The sequence below is a fragment of the Geotrypetes seraphini genome, chromosome 11, assembly GCF_902459505.1.
Source record: "Geotrypetes seraphini chromosome 11, aGeoSer1.1, whole genome shotgun sequence".
Classification (NCBI taxonomy): Eukaryota; Metazoa; Chordata; class Amphibia; order Gymnophiona; family Dermophiidae; genus Geotrypetes; species Geotrypetes seraphini.
In genome coordinates, this window is record NC_047094.1 from 130168404 (window position 1) to 130193733 (window position 25330).

Here is a 25330-nt window from a genome sequence, read left to right on the forward strand (position 1 = left end):
TCGCAGTGGAGTAACCCGGGGTTTGTCGCTAATCAAGGTACCAGAGAACTATCCGGATTCACCTCTTTGGTAATTTCCTGAGGGAGAAGAGGTGAATCCTGATGATTATCTGGTACCTTGATTAGAGACAAACCCCGGGTTACTGCACTACGACGAAAAGGTATAATGATGAGGTTTGAGAGGAGACTAGAGCCTCATTGAGTTACAGCTCCGGAAGACGCTTGGTAGCAAAACACAGTTCTGTGTCGGGCTGACTACTCATTATCCAGCAACAGACTCAGTGGAGCGTAATTTGGAAAACACAAATCATCCATTTGCTCAGGAAGAAGAAACAAAATAACCATTTGATATGTGCTATGCTTTTGAACTGAAAGGAAAAAAAAAAGTCTATTATTGAGAAAGACATGGAGGAAGCCACTGCTTGCCCTGTATCGGTAGCATGAAATGTTGCTACTCTTTTGGGATTCCACATGGAATGTTGCACTCTTTGGGGCTCCAGAATCTTTTGTTACTCTTTGGGGTTCTAGAACCTTGCTATTCTTTAGCATTCTGAATGGAATGTTGCTACTCCTTAGGTTTTGGCCAGGTACTAGTGACCTGGATTGGCCACTGTGAGAACGAGCTACTGGGCTTGATGGACCATTGGTCTGACCCAGTAAGGCTCTTCTTATGTTCTTAAGAAGGAACCAGTGGACATGTGCCGTATTTATGAACTGAATCATGAAGAAATATGATTAGAGATTTAAGTTTCAATTTATTTGATATACCACAAATACGACCACAGTTAGTCTAAGCGGTTTACAATAATAATATATTAAAAACAAAAAAATTTAAAAGACATAACAAGGGAGGCAATAAACAAGAACAAAAATACAACCAACATACAAACAAAAAAATGGGTACAAGGGGGATAAATAAGGTTACAATTAAAACAAACAAACAAAAAAGTTGGAAGGGAAGGAGAGGAACAAAAGGGAAGGGAAGTCGCAGAGAAATTCTGCCCAAACAATTACCGATATAAGCTAAGACGTCAAGAAGGAAAGGGCGATCCGTAGCACGAGTAAAGTAAGGAAAACGGTCAAGAGCGGAAAACCAAAGAAAAAGCTTTAAAAGCCGCAAAAGATTTTTTGATGCGGAGGCAGTAGGGTAAGGAATTCCAAAGGGTGGCAGCCATAACGGAGAAAGAGGAATTCCTATGAAAGTCGAGAAATAATTGCCAAAATGAAGGGACAATCAGTAACGGTTGCTGAGATGAATTTAATGTTTTTTTGGTGGTGAATATGGAGATGGGGGCTTTCAATGTCATGTATTGTGTGGTGTGTGTATGTTGGTAAGATTTGTTTGATTTGAGATAACTTATTGTTATTAAATGTGATTGAATATTGAAAGTATTAAGGGACTTTAAATATAACAGCTTCTTTAATAATTGGGTATTGATATTTTCTGGAGCTATTAAGTAAATCGTAGCTGATCCCCAGTAAATTAATAGTTAGGCCGCTTGGAACTATGGGATATGCGGGCTATACATATTTTAAATAAATACCCCCCCCCCCTTTATCAAGCTGTGCTGCTCCGCAGCGTGCTCGATACATGGGGGGTAAAAGTGGTACGTTAAAAAGTTAAAATGCTACATTAACTGGCTACACAGCCTCTGGCGTACTTTTCTTGGTGTTTCACAGTTCATTCTCTTACGATTTGTTGAAAGTATCCATTCACGCTTCATATTTGTGCAGTGATTTGTCTCCGGAGCCCTGAAGAAGGCTTTTAGAGCTGAAACACGGGCTGTGTAGTGTCCGCTGCATTGATTTCTCATGTGGATTTGTACAGATTATCGTATGGGTTTGTTTTTTTTTTTTTAAATGCTAAACTAAATAAACATATACATGGGGAACTTCGTTTCCATAGTTGTACTTTTTGTTTTGCTTTCTACACAGTTAGTGAAATGAGAGGGCATAAGTTGAAGTTGAGGGGCGATAGGCTCTGGAGTAATCTAAGGAAATACTTTTTTACAGAAAGGGTGGTAGATGCATGTAACAGTTTCCTGGAAGAGGTGGTGGAGACAGAGAATGTGTCTGAATTTCAGAAAGCATGGGACAGGCTTGTGGGATCTCTTAGAGAGAGGAAGAGATAATGGTTACTGCAGATGGGCAGACTGGATGGGCCATTTGGCCTTTATCTGCCACCATGTTACAATGTTTCTATAACCATAAAGTTCTATGACATCATAATGCAGATGTAAAGAGCCTTAGCCTATAGGAAGAGGAGATGCAAATGTTAAGAGCCTTAGCCAATAGGGAGGGGAGGAGATAAGGGTTACTGCAGATGGGCAGACTGGGTGGGCCATTTGGCCTTTATCTGCCACCATGTTACAATGTTTCTATACCCATAAAGTTCTATGACATCACAATGCAGGTGTAAAGAGCCTTAGCCTATAGGAAGAGGAGATGCAAATATTAAGAGCCTTAGCCAATAGGAAGAGGAGGAGATAAGGGTTACTGCAGATGGGCAGACTGGGTGGGCCATTTGGCCTTTATCTGCCATCATGTTTCTATGTTTCTATTAGCACATGGCTATTACATGGGGAAAAATGGAAAAATCAGCCATTTTCTGGCTTTGGCAACAAGTATCCTTACTGTCGGGAAAAACCGTTGTAAGGGCATGCTAAGGCCATTTCTTGCTGCAACTTTGTAAAAAAGCTCCTCTCTTTTTTAAATATATATATTTTCATTCAGGAAAAACTCAAACAAGTTATGAGCCAACTCAAATAAATAAAATAAAATTATAGACCATGTTATGGAATTCGCCACCTAGTCATGTGGTTCATAGCAATAAGGTATCTAAGTAATTATTTTCATCATAAAAAATACCTATGAAAAGGAAAATCACGTAGTGTCATCCCCCCAAACTCCTCAATTACAACTTTCAATTAACCCCCCCTCTTTCGCTAAGGTGCGCTACGTATTTTAGAGCACGGTAAATATACGCACGCGCTAAACGCCAACGTTCCCATTATAAGTCTATGGACGCATTAGCAGGCGTTAAAATGGCTACTGCGCCTTGAAGAACAGGTTTATCCAAATGGGTGGGATCTGAGAAGACGTACTCAGGGTTCCTTTTACCAAGGTGCGCGCTAGCCGAAAAACTACCGCCTGCTGAAAAAGGAGGCGGCAGCGGGCGGGGCACTTTAGCGCGCGCCATGCCGCCTGTTAAGGACCTGACGCACCTTTTGGAAAAGGATGGAAAGGAATCGGGGCGTGCTTATTTTCACACCTTTTTTTTCCCTCTTTCTGACAGCTATGCGAAGGCCTGACAACACAGTTCACGAAATGGGCGGCCAATATCACCAGTTTCCCCGGTGAGTCTTTTCTTGCCAAGCAGTAGGAGATTGAGAATATTCTCGGTGGTGAATAGGGGACACTGGGTCTGACCAGGGGAAAAAAGGGTCTGTTCAATACCGGATGATTATAGATGTTCGATCAAAACATCAAAGCCGTGCATCATTCAAAGCTAAGTGATTTTCATAAACCATTAGGTCTATAGAACCATTTAATAAGGAGGTAGGATGGGTGCAATGATGTCTGGCATACTGGTTATTATATACTGCTTAAAAATCCTCAAAAATATGTGAAACACACTAAATCCTTATAAACTTGGCTACCATACAAGACCAAATGTCCAAACTGGAACTATTGGAGAATTATCATAAGGATCTCAAGCGCTCACAGCTAAAAGACGGCGAGAAATACCGACAGGCACTTTGTGCCTCTGTGATTTGCAGTCTTTCTGCATGTTAACTTTATTATTCGGTTAACTTAAGTAAAGATGCGGTATTGCTGGTTTTTCCTGATGAAGCTCTTATATAAAAAATAATGAGCGAAACGGAGATCTTCCGTCGTCTGAAGCTAAGTACTCTTTAAGTACAATTTTGAGTGAGAGCGTGCTAGTTATCAATCAAAACCAGTATACTGAAGAAGTATTGTAATGCAACATGTATGAAGCAAAATAGGATTTATATTACACTTTATAAAAAAATATATTTATATATAAAAAGTTTGATAAAAAAGAAGAATTTAAAATAGGAGAATTTATGGGACCAATGATAGCTCACCTTTTGGTTATTAGCTTGAAAAATAAATCGAGCTTTTACCCTGTTTCCCCGATGATAAGGCAGGGCCATCAAATAAGACAGCCCCCCCTTTTTAGAAAAAAATGTAAAATAAGGCACCCCCCCCCGCAAATAAGCCACCCACCGATACCTGCGCTTACCCGAATCGGGTGGTACGGTGGGTGACTCCGTGTGGTCCCTCCGTCTACCGTATTTGCCTCCATGGCTGCGTGCCGCGCCTCGTCATGAAGTGAAGAGGAGGAAGTGACAGGACTGCAGCGCGCGCACGTGACTCCGCGCAAGGAAACACAGGCAGCTTCCCTCATCCCTCCCTAACGGAGACTGCAGGAGTTTGTTCACGGCCAGAACATCCAAAAGTGAGACCCGCAGACAGGTTTCTTTTGCTGTGAGCAATACCACTTACTGTATATAAAGCCTGTTTAAAATGCATACGGTATATAAACAATGGTTTCACATTGTCAAGTCCCCTCTGATGCTGCACCACAGAATCATCTCTTTACGGTGTTTCCCTGATGGAGAACATTGGGGACATTAAATGGTACAATATATGGTAGGATGGATAAAGCTGGCCATACACGGTACGATTTTTCGGCCGACCGATTTTTCAGCCGTCAAATAAGACAGCCCCCCCTTTTTAGAAAAAAATGTAAATAAGGCATCCCCCCGAAAATAAGCCCTAGAGCATATTTTGGCCTTCCAAAAAAAATAAGACAGTGTCTTACCATCGGGGAAACAGGGTAGCTGTGAGCGCTTGAGATCCTTATGATAATTCTCCAATAGTTCCAGTTTGGACATTTGGTCTTGTATGGTAGCCAAGTTTATAAGGATTTAGTGTATTATATACTGCTGCCAGTATGAAGCGGCATTTTTTTCTCGGCACTTTTAACACATTTTTTTATGAGTGGTTACATACTTCTGTGGTTTTTAATCAAGATTTCTAATGTTTTTGGCTTGTGAATAGGGAATAACACAATGGGCCAGCTTGGAAATTTAATAACCTGCTTGTAATATATTTGTTGTTTTTGTCTACTCATAGGCTGGTATAATATCACGAAATATGTTGCACTAAACTACAATCTAATGAATCCACCAGTGTTCTCAGAAAACTCCATTGAAATAAATATAACAGTAAGTATGATACTAGGGCAGATTTTTTTGTTAAAAAAGATTTTATTGGGAGCTGCATTGATTGCCTGACTGGGATGCAGGAGGAGATCCTTACCGCTGCCCCGTGTTCCCGCAGCAGCGGCAGGGCCCGGAGGTGGAATCGGGCAGGCACTGAGGAAGACGGACCCTTGACGTCACCGGGTCCGTCTTTCCTGGCTGTGAATTTCTTTAAATTTGAAACCGCTGCCGCGGTATTTTGGGAGCTGCATTGATTACCTGACTGGGACGCAGGAGGAGATCCTTAACGCTGCCCCGTGTTCCCGCAGCAGCGGCAGGGCCAGGAGGTGGAATCGGGCAGGCACTGAGGAAGACGGACCCTTGACGTCACCGGGTCCGTCTTTCCTGGCTGTGAATTTCTTTAAATTTGAAACTGCTGCCGCGGTTGCGGAGCAACGAGGAGCCGGGGAGCGGGAGCTCAGGTTGTATAACTTTAATCTGTTATTATGGGGTAAAAGGAAAATTAAGCCTAAGAGCTCAGCAGCTGCTGTTTCTGGTCCTATGGACAGACATTAGAAATTTTCCACAGAAAATTTACCCGATATGAATTCTCCCATATCAGGAGCATCGTTGAGCCCCCTCAAAAGGACCCCCCCCCCCCTTCATCCAGTACCTTGTGGTAGCGGGAATATTACACCTGCTATATCTACTGAATTAGAGGTATCATCTACTCAGATAAGTAAACTAGACTTTACTGAAATACCTAAACCACTTGAATTTTCAGGTGTAGTAGAGGGTCAACCACTAGCAGTGGAAAAACAAGATATTACCCTTAAAGATTTACGGTTAGGCATTTCTAGAGTTGAAGGGTTTCTCAGAGAGTCAGTGAAACAAACAATGGGCTATTCACATTCTGTCTCAAAAGTTTGAGAATGTGGATTCTAACTTAAGTTCTTTGGATAAAAGATTGAGTGTGATTGAAACTCAAAGTAATACATTGCAAGCTGTCTCAGTATCTGCTGTTAAGGATTCTACGGTGTTACACTCTAAAGTGGAAATGATGGAAAATATGAATAGAGCGAGGAATTTCCCAGTGACTCACTTATTATCTCCTGAAATTTTGTTAAGGAAGTTTTTTTAAAGAAATACTGGGATTACCCAATCCGGAGAATTTCCCAATCAATAATTGTTATTATATTCCGCAAAAAAAAAAAAAAAAAAATACAATCCGACCAGGAGGTGGACCATCTGGTAACAAGTGAAATAAATCTGACAGAGTTTTTGGAAGACACTCAGGATGTGATTCAGACTAGGTCCACCGTGGTAATAACATGCACGAGTGAGATAGATAAAAGGTTAATTATGAAACTTTACTTCAAAAATAGGTTGAAAAAAATTTTGTGGAGACTTGGTTAGAATTTTTCCTGATGTCTCAAGAGCTACGCAACTAAGAAGGAAAGAATTTTTGAAATTAAGAACAAGAGTTTTAGCTCTTGAGGCATCTTTTTACCTAAAATTCCCATGTAAATGTCTTGTTAAATTACAATCAAAACAATACTTCTGCCTCAGTAGTACCTTTGATATCCTCAAACAAAATATGATTGTCTCAATTGTTTAGGCTCAAATAGTGCTAATAAGTAAATCCAAGTTGCATGAAAGTATGGACCTTCAGACCACCTATAGGGCACAAACCCCAGGCTGTTATACTCTTCGTCAGTCCAACTTTATTCATTCAAATTTTATTTAATTTTTATTATTTATTTTTATATTTAAGGTCATTTTAAAACCAGCAAAACATCACTTAGCTGTGGCTTATAGTGATGCTCTTCAATCTAGGCTAGGCACCTGGGCCAATCAGGCCTTAGGATTAGTGGGGATGGGCGGACCCGCTATGCCTAAGGCCTGATTGGTCCAGGCTTCTAGAGCCTGGGCCAATCAGGCCTTAGATTTAGCGGGGATGGATCGGGAAGGGGCGGGCCCGTCTCATTTCCACGAGGCGGGCCTGTCGGCTGGACGGCGGCAAGACCCGTCCAGCCGACCAACATTTAAAGGTTAGTTGGGGGGGTCATTAGCATGGGGGGTCCGGAGGGGGTCTGGCTTTCTGGCAGGAGGAGTTGGGCATCCTCCTGCTGGCGATTATGAGTTTGGGGGGGAGGGGGGGTCCAGGGTTCCGGCAGGAGGAGTTGGGCATCCTCCTGCCGGCGATTACGAGTTTGGGGGGGGAGGGGGGTCCGGGGTTCCGGCAGGAGGATGGCGATCGGACAGGCGGCCGCTATACATATCCCTTGCCGCGATAAGTGTAGCGGCCGTGTCTAATCTAATCTGATTCTCTAACCGGCGTCTGTAACATGGACGCCGGTTACAGAATTGGGGTTTAGTGTAGGCCCGATTCTGTATAAGAAACCTCTCCCGGGCGTCCTATACAGAATCAGGGCCTGAATGTGTATTTTGGGAATCCTACTCAATTGCAACCATTTCTAATAGCTCGAGAACAGAAATGATTTTTCCTTATTGTTTTCAATGATTCATTACTGAGAAATTGGTGGATGTAAGATTCCCAAATAGTAGGGAATGGTTAACATTCATAATGAATCAAGAACCAATTCTTAGTTTTCTTAATTGTTGTTGTTGGAAAGTTGCATTTCTCCCCATTGTTTGTGGGCTTGCAAAGGAATGTTTGTGTTGTATCAGTATTGTTAAAACTTGCTGTAAGTAACCTTTATCCTTGGTATCATTTGATATTGTAAACCACAGGTGTCAAAGTCGGTCCTCGAGGGCCGCAATCCAGTCGGGTTTTCAGGATTTCCCCAATGAATATGCATGAGATCTATTAGCATACAATGAAAGCAGTTCATGCAAATAGATCTCGTGCATATTCATTGGGAAAATCTCAAAAACCCAAATGGATTGCGGCCCTCGAGGACCGACTTTGACATCCCTGTTGTAAACCATTAAATTTATAATAAAAAAAAAAAGATTAAGTTTAAAGCACATAAACATATTTACAAGCAATATATGTTATATAGATAATTACTTAAATATGCGGTCAAGCTGTAAACTCTACAAAAAGGCAAGAAACCCAAAAAGCGGTTACAGAAATTATCAAAGGGTGCCCAAGTTTTACGAAAGTGTATTATTTTACAAGATCTGAAAGTGATAATCTAATATAATAAAACGCTAGGCCGCGCATGCGCACTTCCTATGTGTGCGCCGGTTTTCCGTGAGCTGTAGCGACACATAGGAAGTGCGCATGCGCGGCTTACGGTCTGGCCTGGAGTCGGATGTCGGCCACGGCGGCCCGAGTAGGATGTCTATCCGCCCCTTCTACTGACCGGACAAGTCGCCCCGCTGCGTCTCTTCTCGGGGCTCGGAGGACACCTCTGAGGGTGGTCGGGTCCGGGCTGCTCGATCCATGCGTCTGGCTGGCTCTCCCACCAAAGCCCCCCACGGTGGCTGCTCCTCCCGCATCCGGCCCCGCTTCCAAAACCTCCCCGAAGGCGGCAGCCCCCCCAAAGAGCCGCACCAGCGTCGGAAACCCCTCCGACATCACAACGTAAGAGACAAGGCTTCCGACGCCGGTGCGCCTCCGGAGAGAAGCCGCCGCCGCCCCGAACAGCAACACAACATTTTCATGGGAGCCAGCCCTTGGAGAAGGCCAAGAGGAGACAACACCGTGAAAAGCTCCAACAAGGGAGCCAACCAGACCGCGAGTGCGGGGCCGCTGTAAGCGGGGATCGGGTGAGGAGCAGCCACTGCCTGCAGTTTTGAAATTTGGCAAGGGAGCTGGGCAGAATGGGGTGGGGGACTTCTAAAATGTAAGGCTGCATGGTTTACAGATAAGGGAGAAGGGTTCCTAATGGACAGTGGGGAACATACAGGTAAGGGAGAAGGGCTACTGCTGGACAGGGTGGGGGGGTAGCAGGAAGTAAAGGAGAAGAGCTACTGCTGGATATGGGGAGCGGGAAATGGGGGGGTGATGCTGAACAGGGGGAGAAGTGTCTTCCTCTGCTAATTATACTTATTGAACGCCATGGTGTAGCGAGGGTGAGAGGTGGTGGAACCCTCCCCTGCCCTCATCTCCACCCCCTCGCTCCTTCCCCAATCCCAATCTGCTGCGTAGCCAGGGGAGATAAAAGGAGAAGGGCTACTGCTGGACAGGGGGGGGGGAGCAGGAAGTAAAGGAGAAGAGCTACTGCTGGATATGGGGAGCGGGAAATGGGGGGGGGTGATGCTGAACAGGGGGTGAAGTGTCTTCCTCTGCTAATTATACTTATTGAACGCCATGGTGTAGCGAGGGTGAGAGGTGGTGGAACCCTCCCCTGCCCTCATCTCCACCCCCTCGCTCCTTCCCCAATCCCAACCTGCTGCGTAGCCAGGGGAGATAAAAGGAGAAGGGCTACTGCTATATAGGGGGAGCAGGGAATGGGTGGGGGTGCTGCTGGACAGGGAGGAGGTAAAAGTAAGGGAGAAGGGCTGCTAGCACCCGTTAATGTAACGGGCTAAACAACTAGTACTTTCATATTGTCGTATAGAGCACACACAGCTCCAGCACTCCCTACAATTAAGCTCGGTATTATCCTTCCAGTTACAGATTATAAGATGAGAGGCAGATGAGGAGAATGTTAAAAAGTTTCCTTTGATTATTAGGAAGGATAATATTAGAGGAACGCAGAATAAGAGTTTCATAAGAAAAGGGTAAAAAATTAACACTGTTCAATGATTTATGGGCTGGTTTACCAAAGTGCAGTTGATATTTCTACTTATTACAGGTTAACAGCCCAAATGAAATTGTAGTTCGGACATAAGTTGTGTGACAACTGTTGGGGGGAGGGGGGGGGCAGATGTCCAGAATTGCCCCTGCGGTTTTCACACAGTCAAATTCCTTACCTCATGTTACTATGAAGTATGATTAACAAAGAAGCCCCTCATTCTACCCATGCGGGCAAGGTTAGGAGCACCCGACTGCTCATTTGATAACATGAGCTTGGAACCAAGAAATCTAAGATTTAGGACCTTATCAAAGTATCAAAATTTAATATGGACGAACACTAAGCCCTGAACTTTCTGATTTGAGCACAAGACTGAAGGGTCCTGCTGAAATAGAAGTCAACCCCCTCAGAAGAACAGATTAGAGAATGACACGGCGACAAAATTCATCACCGTTCTCATCCCTCGGATAACCGCGGGAAACCATTGTCATGTCATTCTTTAAGGAGAGAAGGAAGAATCAGAGTATGAATGGCCACAGCCACTGACCCTCAAGGTTTGCTTTGAAGAATGCTGGTGTAGAAGGACTGAGGTTGAGATAGACACTGAAGAATGACAGTCTCTGGTCTCCAGAGCAGATATTGTGATGTCATAATGCCTTATTCCACCAGTGCCTAAGAGCCAATCACATCAGTTATGTCACAATGGCTTCATTATCCTTGGCTCCCATAAGAATCGGAGTATGAATGGCCACAACCACTGACCCGCAAGCTTTGCTTTGAAGAATGCTGGTGTAGAAGGACCGAGGTTGAAATAGACACTACAGAATGACAGTCTCTGGTATCCAGAGCAGATATTGTGTGTGATGTCATAATGCCTCATTCCACCAGTGCCTAAGAGCCAATCACATCAGTGATGTCACAATGGCTTCATTATCCTTGGCTCCAATAAGAATCAGAGTATGAATGGCCACAACCACTGACCCGCAAGCTTTGCTTTGAAGAATGCTGGTGTAGAAGGACTGAGGTTGAAACAGACACTACAGAATGACAGTCTCTGGTATCCAGAGCAGATATTGTGATGTCATAATGCCTCATTCCACCAGTGCCTAAGAGCCAATCACATCAGTGATGTCACAATGGCTTCATTATCCTTGGCTCACATAAGAATCAGAATGGCCACAACCACTGACCCGCAAGCTTTGCTTTGAAGAATGCTGGTGTAGAAGGACTGAGGTTGAAATAGACACTAGACAATGACATGGGATTATTTCCCGTGTTTATCCGCGGGGACGGGAACGGTGATGAATTTTGTCACCATGTCATTCTCTAGAAACAGATAAGTGCGGTTTTAATATCTGCATTTACAGTATCACGTGAGGTACGAGTATATTAACATAGAGGGGTTTAATAAGGGACTGAAATGTGTCATGATGGAACCGGATATGATCTCTAAGCGGCTCTGTGGCAGGAGATGTGGACACCGAGCCCTTTTCAAAGATCACATATTCTTTTTAGAAAATTATTATTGATTTTTTTTTTTTTTCCAAATTTTATTTTTGTGAACTATGCTATTTATGATAATTTGATTATAGAAATGAAAAAAAATTGATTTACTCCTAAACATTCTATAGGACCTTATTAAAAACATCTCTCTTTGAAAAGGCCTTTTCTGTTCATTTGGACGGCTGAGATAAGGTTCGGATTTACTAACAATGGTTTCACTATGGCGCGTTAGCATTTAGCGCGCATTGCCTTAGTAAAAGTACCCCATTGTTTGCCTGCAATATCTCAATTTTTCTTCCTCTTGATTTTAATTTAATTTTATCTATTTCCGTATGTTTAGTGTTTATTTTTGTCATTAAATAATTTTATCGCATGTTTTATAAGTTTTGTAAACTGCTCTGTTATTGTATAAGGGCAGTATATTACATACAATAAGCCATGCATTACTTACCATGCACAAACTGCAGTACGAAGTCTATGTCCAATATCCAACCGGCCTCAGTGTTCCACCCTATCTCACCCTAAGTAGTTACTGTGGCATAATTATCACACTGGTTCTTCTAGTGCAGCAGTTGCTGTTAACATTGGTCTGTACTTACAATTAGTGTACATTAAAACTAATGCTAATTGCCTAGTTCACTTTAGCAAACATTCCTCGCAGGAATGCAATTTCCCCATCCTGTCCCCATGAGTTTTGTCGCCGTTCCTGTCCCATTCCTGAAAGCTCTGCCTTAACCGCACAAGCCTCAAACACTTAAGATTTTAAAGGGTTTGAGGCTTGTGCAGATGAGGACGGAGCTTAGGCATTGGTGGAATGAGGCATTATGACATCACAATCTGAGCTCTAGAATGTTGCTACTTGTGATGTAAAACATCTGAGGCTTGTGCAGATGAGGACAACGAAGCTTAGGCATTGGTGGAATGAGGCATTATGACATCACAATCTGAGCTCTAGAATGTTGCTACTTGTGATGTAAAGCATCTGAGGCTTGTGTAGATGAGGACAATGGAGCTTAGGCATTGGTGGAATGAGGCATTATGACATCACAAGCTGAGCTCTAGAATGTTGCTACTTAGGATTTTAAAGTGTTCGAGGCTTGTGCAGATGAGGACGGAGCTTAGGCATTGGTGGAATGAGGAATTATGACATCACAATCTGAGCTCTAGGATGTTGCTACTTAGGATGTTAAAGTGTTTGAGGCTTGTGCAGATGAGGACGGAGCTTAGGCATTGGTGGAATGAGGCATTATGACATCACAATCTGAGCTCTAGAATGTTGCTACTTATGATGTTAAAGTGTTTGAGGCTTGTGTAGATGAGGACAATGGAGCTTAGGCATTGGTGGAATGAGGCATTATGACATCACAAGCTGAGCTCTAGAATGTTGCTACTTAGGATGTTAAAGTGTTCGAGGCTTGTGCAGATGAGGACGGAGCATGCAGGAATGGGGCAGGGACAGGAAAAGAACTCGCGGGGATGGGAAAATTAGTTCTCGGAGGGACAGGAAAAAATTTGTCACAAATTAAACTTTTAATCTTTATTCCTTTCTGAATGATTAGATTCATAACCACCTTTGAACTTCTTTCTGGAGAACTTGGAATACGAGGAATGACTTAAGAGACTGGGATTGTTCTCCTTTGAGAAAAGGAGACTGCGAGGGGATATGATCGAGACTTTCAAAATACTGAAAGGAATCGACAAAATAGAGCAGGAAAAAAATTATTTACAATGTCCAATGTGACATGGACAAGAGGACATGGACTGAAGCTAAGGGGGGACAAGTCCAGAACAAATATCAGGAAGTTCTGCTTCACGCAACGAGTGGTGGACACCTGGAATGCTCTCCCAGAGGAGGTTATTGCGGAATCCACCGTTCTAGGATTTAAAAGCAAACTAGATGCACATCTCCTTACGAGAGGCATAGAGGGATATGGGTGACTAAAAATTATAAATATAAACGTTGTAAATAGTTGTAGTAGGGATTCATTCACACCAAAAAAAGTAATAACAAATACAAGACAGTTGACAAAATCATAAATAAACGGAGAAAAAAAATAATTTTTTTTTTTTTCTCCGTTTATTTATGATTTTGTCAACTGTCCTGTATTTGTTATTACTTTTTTGGTGTGAATGAATCCCTACTACAACTATTTACAACGTTTATATTTACAATTTTTCTTCACGGAATACGATTGTACCTTTATTATATTTAGTTGACTAAAAATTATGCCAGGTGTACACCTGGCTGGGCCTCCGCATGTGCGGATCGCCGGATTTGATGGACCAAAGGTCTGATCCAGAGATGGCAATTCTTATGTTCTTATGTTCTTTTCAATTTAGGGATTATTCTTTGCAACTAAGAATGGCACAAATCTTACTTTTGTCCCAGAGAATTTCAAGCTCGAAAACGTGACTAATTCTATGCTGTCCATTGGTATCAGTCCAGAAGCCATGAGATCTGCATGCCAAAGCTTTAATGATGCTCAGTACGCAGCCTCTTTCACTCATACCCAGGTAAGTAAAATACTTCTAAAACAGGTATATTATGAGTGGCATTATTGAATATAAGCTACCATTTCCCCAATCATCTTGTAATGGTTATCAATTAGTATTTTTTTTTTTTTTTAACCCTCAGAGTGGGATGTCAATAAGTCAGAGAGGCCACCGGTCTGTATTAGATTTTTTTTTTTTTAAATCTTTATTAATTTTCCAAATATTAACAGTGTATTACAAAAATTTTAAACTTAAACGAATCAGGAAAAGCACTTTAAATATACAAACATTCTGAAAACAATCATTTCCCCCCCCCTCCTTCCTCCCATTAATTCATAAAAGTATAACCACATATAGAATTTCAATAAACTAAATACAAGAAATAATGATGCCTTCCCACCTCCCTCCCTCCCATCCCGGATGTGTAAGGAAATTAACTAAAAAGGAAAGGTACATGACAACTAATGTGATTCAACAAATGATGTCAACGGGCTCCACACCCTTTTAAATGCATTACTATATCTCAAAAATTCAGCGTTCATTCTTTCATATCTGTAACTGCAACATAAGTTCGCCCACCAAAAGTATAATTAAGTCGATCATAATTCTTCCAATTTTGCGTGCAATCATCTGCATTGCTATTCCCGTCATTATTAAGAAAAGCCGGCTTTTATAACGATCCAAATAAGGTTTAACATGTAATAGAGTACCACAAATTATGGCTTTATAAGTCAATGGTATCGATGATCCAAGTACAACATTAATTTGGCCCCATATCGACTACCAAAAATTAAGTATCAAAGGACGATAAAACAGATGATCCAAAGTCCCGATATCAACATGACAATGCCAGCATCTATTAGATTTAGAACTGTCTAACTTTTGCAAACGAACTGGGGTCCAAAAAATCCTACGCAACAAGAAAAACCAAGTTTGTCTCATAGATGCTCCAAGTCTAAATTCATGGCTTTATCTCCTTGCTCCAAATATCTCTAAGACAATATTTTGGTTTTTTATTCAAGCATTCAGAAACTAATTTATACCATCTGGCGGCCTGATGTCCTAAAAGATCTGTCTGGAAGCATAGGATCTGCAAACTATCGTAAGCTTTTAAATTTTGCCAATCAGGGAACCCACTCTGAATGGCCTGCTTCAACTGCAACCATCTACAATGTTGAGTCTTTAAAATACCAAATGATTGTGAAAAATCAGGCAGCCTCCCATTAGACATAGACGTAACATCATCTAATGTACGAATACCTGCCTGCATCCAATTCTTCCATAAGATCCCAGCACCGCCTGTTTGGAATCTTGAAGTTTAGCCATAAAGAATGAAAAGTAGATTTCTCCATTGCAACATCTGTTAATTTATCAATAAATTTCAAAGTTTTCCATGTGTCCAATAGAATAATATTGACCTTAGCATATCTGGGTAATTTCATATTCAACACATGAGATAGTCACAAAAGGGACATAAGTTTCCATTCTAAATATAGCCAATCTGGGAGATGTTCCATGAGCTCAGGGAGGATCCAATACATACCCTGACGTATTATATAGGCCTGATGGTACCTATAAAAGTTAGGAAAATTTACCCCTCCTGTCTCAATTGTTTTTTATAAAGATACTAAGGCAATTCTCACATTTTTACCCAGCCAAATAAATTTGATAAGAATGCTATTTAATTTCTTATAAAAAGACCCCTAAAAATAAACTGGCAACATACCCATTTGGTAGCAAACCACAGACAAAATCATCATTTTTACCGTCTGAACTCTCCCCCACCAAGACAGATGTAATGGGTTCCATTGCTCACACATTTCTGAGACCTTTAGCAATAAGGATTTTTCATTTACTTCCATCGTCTCTTCCAACGTTTTCTGAATCCAAATGCCCAACTATTTTATACCCTCTTCCTTCCAAAGAAAAGGGAATGTATCAAATAATCCTTTTGAACAATGGACGTTTAGTGGAAGAACCTCTGATTTACTCCAATTTATCTTATATCCTGAAAATTTCTCAAATCTAGCAATCAAATCTATGGATTGGTAGTTTCAGGATTCCTCAGATGAAGCAAAATATCATCTGCATAAGCAGAGACTTTATATTCCCGACCTGCATAAGGAATACCCTGAATCTCCTTTGCCTGTTGAATAGCGGAATTAGATTTTAAAATAGTCATTATTCTCAGGGTTGACAATAGAAGAGGACGTGACATGGCCATGTTTCAGGTGTGTGGCCTGCATCAGGAGTCACTTCAACCTTCTAAAAAGTTCTGAGTAAGGAATGCTTCCAACAGTGCCTTGCTGACTACTTGAACATGCTTTGCCTTTCGGATTTGTTAGAGGATTTCCTTTTGTTGGATTGATTGGTCAACGATGGGAATTACTCGGAATCCTGGAAAAGCCCCTCAGGAGTACCTCAAGGCTCCCCACTATCTCCCACCTTGTTCAACATATATATCTCCTCCCTAGGACGCCTACTGCAGAAGTTAAATCTAATATATTACATTTACGCAGATGACATCTCTATATTAATTCCAATAACAAATGTGACGAATGCCACATCCAAACACATCTCCTTCATTATGACGGAAATTGAACAATGGACCACAAACTTTAAATTGAAACTAAACTCAGAAAAAACAAAAATTTTCCTGGCTAGCCCAAAGGAAAAAATCACCACCACAGCAATACAAATAAATGGCCACGACCACCCAATATTAAAAACTATAAGAATACCAGGAGTCACTCTAGATACCAAATTAACTATGACCGATCACATAAACTCGGTGACAAAAAAATGCTTCTCCACTCTTTGGAAACTGAAAACCATAAAAAAATATTTTGACCCTCTATCCTTCAGATTACTGATACAGTCGCCAATTCTATCCACCCTGGACTAGTATAACATCATCTACTTGGTGATACCTAAAAAACCGTAAGAAAACTGCGAATAATTCAAAACACGGCCGTCCTCTTAATATTCGGACTAAAGAAAAGTGATCACGTTAGTCCCTTCTACAAACGGCTGCACTGGTTACCAATCGAAGAAAGAATTCTATTCAAGTTCTCCTGCTTTTGCTATAAATTAATCTGGGGAATGGCCAATTACCTTCTTCCTCTCTTCGAATTCTATTCCCCCATTAGATCTACCAGAAACCACAACCTGTTTGCATACCTGAAAATCGCTGGCTGCAGATATCGAACCTTCCTGGACAGAATGTTCAAGTTTCAAGCTGGTAGACAGCAATCATGGCTAGGCTATCTCATCGATACCGCTAGGTTGACCTACAGCATCTTCCGGAAAGAACTAAAGACCACTTTGTTTAAGAAATTCTTGTCCTAGCCAGACACTCTCCCGCGAACATAACTTCCACACCTCACCCTGAATTTCTTCCTCACACTAGGTATCCACATTCCCTGTCTGCTAAAATTCCCTCTTCATAATTGTATCCTGATATTCGCTGGTGTCCGACTATTTTCAATTGTAATATGTAAAATAGTTAATTTCTTATAATTCAACCTATGTATAATTTTCCTTTCAACCACCTTGTATTCATCTACTGTAATTCGCTGATTGTACAGCTCTTTGTGAACCACCTAGAAGTCGCAAGATTGTGGCGGTATAGAAAAATAAAGTTATTATTATTATTATAAATAACTTTATTTTTGCTGTATTTCTGCGTCAAGAAGTTTATTTTCTTGTAAATGCTGCAAAATTATAAATAAAGGATTAAAAAAAAAAAAGAAAGAAGAAAACAAAACCAAAAACTACTTTTCACAAAATTATTTAAAAGTGCTCAGACCACCAACCTTAGTTTAATAAAAGTAACAAGTATAGATTGTCAGAGGGACCATGATAGCACTTTCAAAACTCCCTCACACCGCCAAATTAATACAATGATTTAAATGCACCTGTTGTCATAATACACAAACTTCACTTATCTTATTATATCTTGCCTTCGTAATGGTGGCATCACTCCTCGACTTCCTACTCCTGCACCTTCACTGTTTTAAGATCAACCCGAACTAGTGTCCATGTCAATCGGTCTGTACTTGAGTTTCAGAAGAAACTGCTTCATCGGGCGGAGTCGGAAGTATTTTGCGTCCTCCTTCACTAAACCTCCTGCAGCAGTGTGCATTAAACATGCAAGAGACGACCCCCTGCCCAATAGAGCTTCCAATCTAATTAAAACAGACAAAGAGGACAAATAGGGGTTAGGGAATTTCTCACAGAGGCAATGATAGAACAAACATGGGTTCTTTACAAGGGTTCATAGACAACGGCGTGAAAGACAAAAGCGCGTGCCGACAATTGAGCGCAGCACGGAGGTGCGCGCCGCACAAAATTACAGTTTTTAGGGGCTCCGACGGGGGTTTTTGTTGGGGAATCCCCCCCCCAGTTTATTTAATAGACATCGCGCCGGTGTTATGGGGGGTTTGGGGGGTTGTAACCCTCCACATTTTACTGTAAACTGAACTTTTTCCCTAAAAACAGGGAAAAAGTTAAGTTTTCAGTAAAATGTGGGGGGTTACAATCTCCCACACCCCCACAACGCCCCCACAACACGGCGCGATGTCTATTAAGTAAAGTGTGGGGGGGTTCCCCCCCCATGCCCCCCGTCGGAGCCCTAAAAACAGTAATTTAGAGCGGCGCGTGCCTCCGCGCTGCGCTCAATTGTCTGGGCGCGCCTTTGACCTGACACCCTTTACAAGTGAGTGGGTGTTAGCAGTTAAAAGCAGCCTCAGCAGGCCTTTATCCTAGATTTGAACACTGTCAGAGGTGGAGCCTGACGCACTGACTCAGCCAGTCTGTTCCAGGCTTATGTTGCAACAAGACAGAAGGGATGGGGTCTGGAGTTGGCAGGAGAGGAGGAGGGCACAGATAACGGAGACTTACCCGGTGAATGGAGTTCCTAGAGAAGAGTATGAGGAGAGATGCTGAATGCACTTGTAAGTCAATAAGAAGAAATCTGAGCTGTACGTGGAAATGGAGCACCTTGATTAGTGCCATCAATAAAACAATTCCACCTGCAGCAATGGGAACTGATTCTGAAACTCTGAGGGGAAGATCCAAACATGTCCCTTACACTTCTCTATCATAAAACAACATAAGGAAGTGAGCTGGGAACGCCTGCTGGCCATGATATAGCCATTCTGGATCAGACCAAAGGTCTATCTAGCCCAGAATCCTGCTTCCAACAGTGGCTAAACCAGGTTACATGTACCTGGCAGAAACCCAAACAGCTGCAACATTCCATGCCACTGATGCCAGGGCAAGTAGTGGCTTCCCCCATGTCTATCTCAATAGCACACTATAGAATTTTCCTCCAGGAACTTAACCTTTATTAAACCCAGATATGCTAACCACTTTTACCATTTCCTCTGGCAATGAGTTCCAGTGCTTAACTATTCATTGAGTGAAAAATATTTTCTCCTTTTTGTTTAAAAAATATTTTCATGTTCGCATAACTTAATTGAGTATCCCCTAGTCTTTATACGTTTTGAAAGACTATAAATTTGATTTACACACCACTCAGAATTTTGTTGACCTCAATCATATAAATTTTATTATTTAGACTAGTGTTTAAGCCTGTTAAAGCCTCCTTCCCTCACATGTCCCCTATTTTCACCTCCCCCAGCCCTTTTCTCACATGTCCCTGGAGCCTATTCATCCATCGAGAAGCCCCACCCTTCCCTGCCGCAAACGGAAGCGTCACCTTTCCCCCTCTGTGGCAGTGCTTGTTTTTATTTTTGGTTTTGGCCCGGGTTTCTCCCACTCTTCCTCCCCTTCCCCTTTTGCCCCCTCTCACTGGTTTGCTCTCCTGTTCTCACCCATTTTCTGCCTGGCTTTCCCTTTCTCTTCCAGGACCGTTCTTGCTGCCTTTTTCCCGGCCCCCCCTCTCCTGTAATCCCTCGCTCTCCCTTCCTCAGCCCGGTGTGGCATTTCAGACCCGCCTCTTTCTGACTCTGCAGCCTTCTCACTCCTGCCCACAGTAAATGGAAGCTTAGCCTCAAGGGGGAAAACAAAGCACGACTGGCGGCTGAGGCGGCTTCTTCCCGCCTAATCCCTGGCAGACTGCTAAAATTAGTACCAGCGACTTAGCCCTCCATCTGGGCACTAGGGAAGAAGTGGCTGCTCGGGGCAGACAGACAGCTCGTAGGAGACAGCTGCGACTGAAGGGCCGGGAGCTCTAGCTGTGCTGAACATCCATGTTCCTCCCCAACAGCTTGCGTTCAAGCCGCTATGGGCTGCAAATTGAACACGGCCATGGAGTCAGACACCAAGGTGGCAGGGAGCGCTTAGGGTTTTATTTTAGAGGATTCTGCATATCCAACAATTCTATGTGGAATACAAGCATTTCTCCCTATCTGTCCTGGTGGGCTCCCACTCTGTCTAATGTACCTGGGGCATGGGGGATGAAGTGACTTGTCCAGGGCCACAAGGAACAGTGCAGGATTTGAACCCATAACCCCAGGATGCTGGGGCTATGACCTCTGTACCACACACTCCCCGCAAATGTCCCCCTCAGCCATTTCTTTTCTAAGGTAAAACCCTCACCTGTTTATCTTTTCCTCATATGGGAGACATTCCATCCCCTTTATTATTTTGGTTGCTCTTCTTTGAATCTTTTCTAATTCCGCTATATCGATACGCTGATCAGATCTGAATGCAGTACTCAAAGTGAGGTTGCACCAAGGAGCAAAGCAGATAGTTATTTTTTCGAGTCTCGTTTCCAATTTTTACTCTCCTATTAAATTTTATTTTTTTAAAAAAATTATTATCATTATCCCTCCCTTATGTGCCTTCCCTCTATGTATATTCTACCTTATTTAAAATGTAACTTCATCCCCATATTTTCCTTTTGTCTCCAGTTTCGTCAAATTTGTTTTTTATCCTTGTTAGTATTATCTTCTATGATTTTGTTTTTACATTGTAATTTTATCATATTGTACATCGCTTCGAATTTAGATGAAGCGATTAATCAAAAACATATTAAACTTGAAACTTAAACTTGAAACTGCAATAGTCTTGGTCTTATTTATCATCCCTATGCCCGTAATACCTAGCATTCTCTTGCTTTTCTTGGCCACTGCCGCACCCTGGATGGAAGATTTCAGCGTATTGTCTATAAATTATTTTCTTCGGTGCTGACTGCTAAGGTGGACCCTAGCATTTGCTTCCCAATGGTGCAATTCTTTGCGTTTGCGCGATCAGTCTTCCATTTTCCTAAGGTCCTCTGCAATTTTTCATAGTCTGCATGTGTTTTAACAACTTTTGAGTAGTTTGGGTCGTCTGCAAATTTAATCATCTCAGTTGTCATTCCATTTTCCAGATCAGTTAAAATATGTTATATATCAGCCACCAATCCCCCAAGCTCTAACATTTTATATAGAGAGAGAGAAATAAATACCCCAGGACCTCAGTGACACCACTTAAGGCTCAAGCATTTCACTGCCCTAAGCTTCATGTGTCCCTTCGTCATTGGTTCTTTAATTCCAGCTTTTTATTTTGAAACAATTTCATAAGATTTTTAAACTTTTTTTTACTAACTTTGTACTTAATGGTCACAAGATCGGGGAGCTTCAAATCAACATGTTTCGCCCAAAGCTTTCTCAAGGCTCTTTAATGACCCAAAAAATAGTTTCATATTCTCACACAATCTTAATTCGCCCTAACTATTAATATTAAAAAAAAAGCTTAACCCACATTCCTGAAAACATATCACCACCTTATTGGACCATTTTCTCCAATAACGATGGCGATGGCGTTCTTGGTGCCGTTTAAATCATTAGCGTCAGTGATCCATGGCCATCGTGAGCTCATTACTTATACCTAGCCATGGTGCTGAGATTATATTAAACTCCATTAGGACAGCTCAAAAGCTAAATATTAATAGGGACCAGCATAACTATTTTAAAACTCAAATGGAGTCCAGCCCCGACAAAGCTCCCCTCCTCCCCTACCTCTCCCCCCCCAAGCTGTCACCATGCAAAACTCCCTCCCCCTAGAACATCCCGCTCACACGTCTAGGTAGGACTTTTGAGCCTATCCTTTGCACCCACTCGCTCCTGCCCCTTGCAGATGCCTAGAGAAAGGCATGCACATCACCGTTGCATTTTGTAAATTGTACTTTTATAGCCATGTCTCTCAAACGGCTTGAGGCACCCAGAAGTGCGTGGACGTCGCCGTGATGAGCTGAGATGCCAGTAGGGGGTGCCAGCAGGGAAGAGAGAAGGAGAGGCCCTGGCGCCAGCCGATTGCCTACAGCAGCGTTTCTCAACTACTCCAAGCTAAGCGCCCCCTAAGTCTAACAAATATCAACCGAGTGCCCCAACCACAGACCTCCCTAGGCCCACCCAGATCCCATCCCCTTTACTAATTGTAATGCAATTTTTTTCCATTCATTTTTCATATACACAGCAGCTATAAATTCTCAAAACTGACACATTTCAATCACTATATTGAAAATAAAATCATTTTACCTACCGGCGATCCTCTGCAGGCTGCTGTCATTAGCTTTAAAGGTGAGACCGGGAGGCCAGGGGGGAAGGTAGAGGACGCTAGAGAGAAGGGGGCAACATGCAGGCCTTCGGCGAATCAGGCAGCGCTGGCGCTGAACCGCATAGGGAAGTCAGCTGGCAGGCGCCTCTCTTCCTCCTCGGTGTGCCGCGGCACACTTGGAATCTCAGTAGGCACCTGAGTATGAGATACACAGTTTTATAGCGATAATCCAGTTTGAATATTTTGGATATGAGCTTCAATCTTATTCTATTTTTTTTGTTGTTTTTTTGTACAGCTTGGAAATATAATTCAAAATTGGACTGGGGTAAGTTGTTTTATTTTCCTCTTTTTTTTCTATCCACCTCTGGTTTGCAACTTTGCTGTAGTCTAGTTCAGAAACTGCAAACCATGCACAAGCCCACTTGAATGTGCAGTTAAAGTCAAGGCAGTCCAAGTCAAAAATGAAAAGCTATCAAATCGTTGCTCTACCCCCCGCGATCTGTCGTGAAACAATGACGATACTCAGGCGTTTCCGGGGTCGCCGCCCTTAGGGGGCTACCGTCTTGGCAGGCCTGGGCGAAGGCTCCCTGCGCCCGACAGCTCAGGGGCTACCTCTCTTCAGGGCCGCCTGCCTAAGGGCTAATGTCTCGGCAGGCCCAGGCGAAGCCACCCTGCGCCCAACAGCTCCTCTCTTCAGGGCCGCCTGCTGCGAGTCGTTCGCTGTGCGTGCCTCTGTCGAGAGTGGCGGGGTTAGTGGCGCTATGCGCGGCTCCGTTACAGAAGCGCGCCGGGACTATGTGCTCCGCGACCCACCTCCCGGCCACGTTGGGGCCAGCGGCTCGCGGCACAGACAGCACTTGGCCGGCGACGACCCCTGGCCGCCTGTGCAGCGGCCCAACCCCCTCTCTGCGTGCACTCACCTCCAGACTACCCGGGCGTGCGTCCACCTAGCGGGCAGCTGCATCCGCGTCCCAGTGGGGAACCGACACATATACTCCGGCGTGGACCCGTCGGGAGAGCGCACGCCGGTAGCCGGACCAAGGGCAGCTGGGGCGCTCGTGAAGGTGAGAGAAACAGGCAGCAGTCGAGGGTGGGCGGAAGGGCGTCCGCCTCGTGTGATGCCGGCTCGAGAAGGGCGACCTCCCTTCCGCTCCCCTAGTCTAGTCCCCCCCCTCCCCTCCCCCTACTCCGTGCCGATTGGCCCCCAAGGCTTCGGCCGATTTGTATTCGCTCCTCCCTATGTGGTTCGGAGCTTGTCTTAAACTCCAATTTTTTTAAAGATAATATGGGTGTGCTTTCCTCTGTCGAGGTGCATTAGAGGATCATGCAAGCAGTGGCAAAGTGGGGGGTGAGTGGCGCCCCTCTCCTGCCCTCCCTGACGCGTGCGCCCGCACCCCTTCCCTTTCAAGTAGCTGCTCGTGTCGGCTTCGGCGCTCTCTCTGATGCCACTTCCTAGGCATGGATCCCGGGAGCGACTTAAGAGAGCGTTGAAACCGACGTGAACAGCTACTTCGCGGCTGCTCACACTGAAGATAAAAAGGTGGGGAGGGGGACGGAGAGCAGGAGGGGTGCGAGCGCCCAGAGGAAGACCGCGCCCGGAGTGGACCGTGCCCTGCACTCCCCTTTCTACACCACTGCATGCAAAGTTCTCCCAGATAGACCTAATTTATTTTGGATTTAACTCACATTTAACCGTAGTGCACCGCAGACCCATGTTATATGGGGGTCCAAAGTGTAATAAGTGAAAGCAAAAAGAGAGGTCCACCTTTTAACCATGTTGTAAGTGGCCCTACATCAAGCTGCATTATATCGGGTCTATGGCAGGGGTGGGCAACTCCAGTCCTCGAGGGCCGGAATCCAGTCGGGTTTTCAGGATTTCCCACAGAATATGCATGGATTCCGGCCCTCGAGGACCGGAGTTGCCCACCCTTGCCATAGACCCTATATAATGCAGCTTGATGTAGGGCCACTTACAACATGGTTAAAAGGTGGACCCCTCTTTTTGCAGGTGGGGGGAACGAGCCAATGCTGGAGCAGTATGATGAAGCTAAGTTTACACTCTGCACATTGCACTTTAAAGTAAAGTTTTATAAAAGTTTAAAAAGTAAAAAGCAAAATGAATTAAAGCTTGAAACACTGTGATGTGGCATACTAATGAGGATTGCAGCTGTCAGGTGTTATGTTATACTCAGGGTAATCTGAAGATCCTTAAAACAGAACAGTGATTTTTGTTTTGTACAGCGCAAACCAACCAGTTGCCATGAATTAATTGGTTATAAATGTGAAATTGATAAGATTTGTGGGAGTTGTACTATGTTTTTATAACCATAAAGTTCTATGACATCACAATGCAGGTGTAAAGAGCCTTAGCCAATAGGGAGAGGAGATGCAAATGTTAAGAGTTTTAGCCAATAGGGAGAGGAGGAGATAAGGGTTACTGCGGATGGGCAGACTGGAAGGGCCATTTGGCCTTTATCTACCATCATGTTTCTATAACCATAAAGTTGTATGACATCACAAAGCAGGTGTAAAGAGCCTTAGCCAATAGGGAGAGGAGATGCAAATGTTAAGAGTTTTTGCCAATAGGGAGAGGAGGAGATAAGGGTTACTGTGGATGGGCAGACTGGAAGGGCCATTTGGCCTTTATCTACCATCATGTTTCTATAACCATAAAGTTGTATGACATCACAAAGCAGGTGTAAAGAGCCTTAGCCAATAGGGAGAGGAGATGCAAATGTTAAGAGTTTTAGCCAATAGGGAGAGGAGGAGATAAGGGTTACTGCGGATGGGCAGACTGGAAGGGCCATTTGGCCTTTATCTACTATCATGTTTCTATAACCATAAAGTTGTATGACATCACAAAGCAGGTGTAAAGAGCCTTAGCCAA

General features: G+C 43.3%; 1 protein-coding gene across 1 annotated transcript in view; it reads left to right on the top strand.

Annotated features, from left to right (window-relative positions):
• Window positions 1-25330, top strand: part of LOC117345727 (BPI fold-containing family C protein-like) — an 85589-nt gene that overhangs the window by 24500 nt on the left and 35759 nt on the right. The window contains exons 7-10 of the mRNA XM_033914804.1: window positions 3295-3355; window positions 5163-5254; window positions 13783-13956; window positions 22739-22768. Of these exons, the coding sequence (XP_033770695.1) occupies window positions 3295-3355; window positions 5163-5254; window positions 13783-13956; window positions 22739-22768 (357 nt within the window). The remainder of the gene's footprint in view (window positions 1-3294; window positions 3356-5162; window positions 5255-13782; window positions 13957-22738; window positions 22769-25330) is intronic.